General features: G+C 38.6%; 1 protein-coding gene across 1 annotated transcript; it reads right to left on the bottom strand.

The window, feature by feature from the left end:
* Positions 1-520: 520 nt before the first annotated feature.
* Positions 521-3,330, bottom strand: LOC141445454 (uncharacterized). The gene is made up of 2 exons (XM_074111299.1): positions 1,435-3,330; positions 521-1,384 (listed from the first exon to the last, which is right to left on the bottom strand). The coding sequence occupies exons 1-2, from the start codon at positions 3,328-3,330 to the stop codon at positions 521-523; spliced, it is 2,760 nt and encodes a 919-aa protein (XP_073967400.1).
* Positions 3,331-5,994: the final 2,664 nt, after the last annotated feature.

Genomic DNA, 5,994 nt, shown 5'->3' with positions numbered 1-5,994 from the left:
GCTACGAAATTTCGACCAATAATCAGTGAGGGTTTCCATTCGTACTTGTACATAACCTTTAGTTAATCTTTGTTTCGGTGTTTTCTTATAATTACTTATCGTCGAAATAATCAAAACATAAGTATTTTCTTGTTCCACAATGTACTCTTCCATGATTAGTTACTAGTTTTTTTTTTCACACTTCACAGTTCCCACTAATGTTTATTACACTTGTAAATTCACTTTGTCCTTAGTTTTAGTCTATTCTTTATTTAATAATGTCCGTTTTTAACTTTCAACTTTAACTCGTAAACAACTTCGATGAGGTTAATTGACGTTCACGGGATTTGAAAAATAGTTCTTATAATCCGTTCGGTAAGGACCACTATTATTTTTATTATTTTTTGCAATAAATTTGTCTTGCACTGGATACCGCTTAGAACGGTAGTTTTGTTATTTCTCCTACACCTTCAGCGTACGGCACATAAAAGTGGTCCTTACCGAACGGATTATAAGAACTATTTTTCAAATCCCGTGAACGTCAATTAACCTCATTTTCGTTTATATCCATTTCCGTCACCAATGATTTTATGTTTTTACGACATTCTAAGTCTGTTTCAGGTATGTTGTCTTTGGGTAAGGCAATCACTGGTTCCAGCAAAAATATTGGCCCATTCCACCAAAGCGAATTTGACAACAGTTTTCTAGGCAACAGGCCACGTGATGCAGGATCAGCTGGATTTTGTTTGGTGTTGACGTAGTACCAGTCTTGGATAACAGTGATTTTATTAATTTCATTGACTCTGTTCTTGACAAATGGATTCCACCGAACTGGATCGCCCTTAATCCATGCTAGTGCTACTTGCGAGTCGGACCATGCAAATACTTGTTCCTTTCTCAACTTCATTATTTTTGCAACATGATTTAGGAGCTTACTAAGTAGAACAGCAGCGCATAACTCCAGCCTTGGGACTGACACTTGCTTCAGCGGAGCTGCCTTAGTTTTAGCCGTAAGTAAAGTAACCTTGATTTGCCCCTGAGGTTTAATGGCTCTCACATAGACTACGGCCGCATAAGCACTTATGGAGGCGTCGCAAAATCCGTGTACCTCAATAGAATTTTTATCTTCCTTGGTGTGTATCCAGCGATCTACTTCAACTTCAGTTAATGCGGGGATCTCGTCCCTAAATGTCTGCCAATCTTTAATCAAAACTTCAGGCAGTTCTTCATCCCAACTCACTCCCAGTGTCCATAATTTCTGCATAAATGTTTTAGCGATGACAATAGAAGGGGCCAGCCATCCCAGGGGATCAAATAGCGAAGCTATATCCGACAACACATTTCTTTTCGTAACAGGCTTGACTGGCAAGTCTTTTAAATTGTTTGTTATCTTAAGCTTGTCTTCCTTAGTTTTCCAAATAATACCCAGAGTTTTATGTTTTCACGTTTATTTACTTCTAGTTTTATATTTTCCTCCGTTTCTTTGGATTCGACTTCTTGCAAGACCCTTTTACTGTTCGAGCTCCATTTTTGCATCTTAAAGCCTCCTTTTTTTAGAATTTCGGTAACGATTTTTAGGTCCCTTATAGCTTTCTCCTCTGTATCATGGCCTGACAAAAGATCATCCATATAAAAGTCTTCCAGAATTATACGCTGAGCTTCAGGATGGTCCCGACTTTCATCAATCGCCACTTGTCGTAAGGTTTTAATAGCTAAGTACGGCGCACAAGCAGTTCCGAATGTCACCGTAAGTAGACGGTAGTCTTCAATCGGCTTGAGGGGATCAGATCGCCAGACAATACGTTGGTAATTAGTATCTGCTTCATGTACACCTATCTGTCGGTACATCTTTATTATATCCGCCACATATGCAACTTTATGTGTCCGCCAACGAAGCAGAATGTCTCTCAAATCTTCCTGCAAGGTCGGTCCTGTAAGTAATCCATCATTCAATGTAACTCCATTTGCACCAGCAGAGGATGCATTGAACACGATTCTGACTTTAGTGGTCTCTTTATCGTCTCTGACTACAGCATGGTGAGGTAGGTAGACACATTTTTCCGTACTATCATCACCCTCAATCCTTTCCATATGATTCAAATCTATATACTCTTGTAACACGTTGTTATAATCGGTTTTCAGAGATGGTGTTCTTTCTAATCTTTTCTCTAAGGCAATCCATCTTCTGACTGCAATGTCTCGCGAGTTAAGTGGTAAGGTTGGTGGCTCTTCTCTGAATGGTAATCTCACTACGTAACGGCCATCACTGTTTCGTTTATGTGTATTTTCAAAATTCTCTTCTGCCTTCCTGTCATCTGAGGTTAGTGCGTAAGTATCTTCTTCTATGGTTTCTAACTCCCAGAACTTCTTCAACATGCTGTGCAAATCGACATTTAGATGCATGCTGACGATGTTTTTAATATCAGTGGTGCCCGATTTAGCTATACCAGAAACAACCCAACCGAGGTGAGTCTCTTGAGCTATGAGTGAACCAGAGGGGCCTTTAATCACACCAGGTTTAAGAACTTCACTGAAAGGTTCGACTCCTAAGAGCAAGTCGATGTGACCTGGCATGTGACACGTAGGGTCTGCTAAGACCAGATGATCTAAATATTTCCACTCTCCAATATCAATCCTTTTTGCCGGCATCATGTCGGTGAGGTGACGTACAACGTACGCTGTGACTTTCATTGTAAGTGTGGGCTCAATTCTTGATGAAAACTGTAATTCTGTGCAATGTTTGAGTATAGTCTTCATTTGGCCAACTCCTGTTACATGTCCGCTAATAGATGCCCGTCGTAACCTAAGCCTTTGAGCAGCGGCCTCGGTGATAAACGATTCTTGCGAGCAGGGGTCCAGTAGCGCTCTCATCAAGTGTTTTTCCCCATTTTCAGCTTTTACTTGTACTAGTGCAGTCGGCATCAGCACCGCTTGCCTCCCAGCAGTGAAGTGAGAAATAATATGCTTTTTATTTTTATCTTCTTTTTCTTCCTTGATATCTTCTTTGTTGTCAGAAGGAGGGGCTGAGGTCACAGGGTCCTTGGTATAGTTCCCCGACTGCTTATTCCACGTACTGTGCAGCAGAGAGTGATGTCTTCTCCCACATCGGCGGCATGAAGATTTTTGTTTACAGAACTTCACAGAATGCCCCGGCACCAGGCAATTGAAGCAAAGCCGCGCGCCTTGCACATATTCCACTCTCTTCTCCACTGATAATTTTCCAAATTCTTTACAAGTGTATAGTAAGTGATCTTGGTTACAGAAAGCACATGTGTGTTCCACTGTGTTAGTGTGGAATGTCCTCTGTTTAACAGCTGAGTTCGATAAAGTTGAACCCGGCTGCTGAATCATTTCTAATATACGAAACCTTTTTTCTAAGAATGTTGTTAGCATTTCTAGTTTAGGTAATTCGCTAATCTTTAGCCTTCCCAAATCTTGTTCCCACTCTTTATGCGATTCTTGATCGAGTTTGTTAACAATCAAATAAATTATCAATATGTCCCACGATTCAATTGTGATTTGTAAGTTTTTTAATTTATTTAAGCATTCGTTCGTCGTATCTAATAAATCTCGTAAACCTTTTGTTGTTCCTGAGGTCAATTTTCGTTGATTTATTAATCGACTCAATATCGTATTGACAATGATTCTTTTATTGTTAAATCTTTGCTTAAGAGTTTCCCACGCCGTGTCGTAATTGTTCTCAGTTATAGGTATATGCTTTAATAACTGTTCAGCTGCACCTGATAAACAACTTTTTAAATAATGCATTTTCTGTACCTTATTAAGTGTACTTTTATTGTGTATTAGCGAAACATATAAATCTTGAAACGAAGTCCACTCGTGATAATCGCCAGAAAATTGGGGAATGTTGATTTTTGGTAATTTTACTTCGTCATGTGCGCTCGATGATGCAAAGGTGGACGGTAAACTTGAGGGATTTGTTTCACTTCCTTTAGCCGGCGATGCCATCATAAAGTCCATCATATTTGCCTTCATATCAACAACCTTTTCTTCCAACTCAGTAAAATAATCTTTGGTAAAATACTCGTACTGACTACGCTCTTGTTTAGGTACTAACTTCAACATTGCCAAATGATTGCTACGAAATTTCGACCAATAATCAGTGAGGGTTTCCATTCGTACTTGTACATAACCTTTAGTTAATCTTTGTTTCGGTGTTTTCTTATAATTACTTATCGTCGAAATAATCAAAACATAAGTATTTTCTTGTTCCACAATGTACTCTTCCATGATTAGTTACTAGTTTTTTTTTTCACACTTCACAGTTCCCACTAATGTTTATTACACTTGTAAATTCACTTTGTCCTTAAGTTTTTAGTCTATTCTTTATTTAATAATGTCCGTTTTTAACTTTCAACTTTAACTCGTAAACAACTTCGATGAGGTTAATTGACGTTCACGGGATTTGAAAAATAGTTCTTATAATCCGTTCGGTAAGGACCACTTTTATGTGCCGTACGCTGAAGGTGTAGGAGAAATAACAAAACTACCGTTCTAAGCGGTATCCAGTGCAAGACAAATTATTGCAAAAAATAATAAATTAAACATCAGTTTGGAACTCGTAGCGCCTCTAGCGGCGGGAATGTGACTTTTTGGAAAATATTTAATATGACATGCAAAATCTTATACTAATTGATTGGATTTTAAGCGACACAAAAGTAAAGTACAAACATGTATTATTAACCCAAACATGGACCTAGTTAATAAAATGCTGAATCACGAATCCGAATGAGCAGCTTCTTCCACTCCATTTCACTTTTATTTTCAAACTTCCAATCCGATGAATCGAGCGATTGAACCTATTACGAATAACTTTACTTACTGGTGTGTGAACGGGAAAATATTCAGGTTGATCGTGATTAAATATTAAAACGTTTTAGGAACACAGCCGTTCGGTTAAGTTTCTCGTAAGATAAGAGAGAGAAGGAAAACATATGTACTTATAGCGATTTTCCCACACGAACATCAAAATGCAGAACAATCAGTTGCTTTGGCTCTAACCAAAACTGTATTTTTTTACGTAGTTACGTACGTACGTAGGTATAAAACAATGAGTGGCAATAGGTTTTATCTCCATTAGCCAGATGAACCTTAAGATGACTTTATGTATGTAAGGTAGGTACATAGGTAAATAATTATGTCACAAGCTTTATTACAAAAATATTCATTAGATAAAAATATCCAATACAATGGCGTAACTATACCATCTGGGCCCGTGGCAAATTCTTTTGATGGGGCCCTATCAGTAAAAATCGTCACGTTGTACTTAGTTCAATTTTAAGTAAAATAAAATACTCAGGTTGAGCTTGCGGCCTCTTGGGCTGGGGCCTCTTGGGTCGGGGGCCCGTGGCATTTTGCCAGCCCTGCCACCCTATAGTTACGCCACTGGTCCACTACCATCCAAAGTGGCAACAATAATATCTTCTGTGAACAACTTTATCATAGTCTAACCCCGACGCGAAAAGAGGGGTGTTTTCGACGTCAATGTCTGCGTCTGTCTGTCTGTGGCATCGTAGCTCTCAAACAGATGGACCGAAATCGATAAGGATTTCTTACATGGAAGCGAGTTTTTTTGCTTCGGTTCTCAGTTAGGTAGGTATGTTTGATAAAACCATTTCAGCGATTTTTGAGATATTGAACTTTGAAATTCACAATGTCGGGGGTTTTTAACTTTTCTAAGTTGGTTAGGTTATAATGGAAAAGTAAGTATGTTATTTATTACCAAATGAAATTATCTGATGATAAAGTTCATTTACTTAAGACGGTAAGTAGGTACGGTCAAGGACTTTAATTCCTGACCCTCCACTAGCACTAGTCCGGCCACCACGGAACCTTTTCAAACGAAAAGTCATTACAATTTCCCTTGTTAATTAATGCGACATCAGTAGGTAGGTATGACGTTTAGGGGATTAAAATCCTTGACCGTAACTACCACATTTGACAGTGGGTATACCTTACTATGTTTGTTTCTCAGGCTCACAGAAACAATTAATT

Source organism: Choristoneura fumiferana, chromosome 2 (assembly GCF_025370935.1).
Source record: "Choristoneura fumiferana chromosome 2, NRCan_CFum_1, whole genome shotgun sequence".
Taxonomy (NCBI): Eukaryota; Metazoa; Arthropoda; class Insecta; order Lepidoptera; family Tortricidae; genus Choristoneura; species Choristoneura fumiferana.
This window is presented reverse-complemented; position numbering and strand designations above follow the sequence as displayed.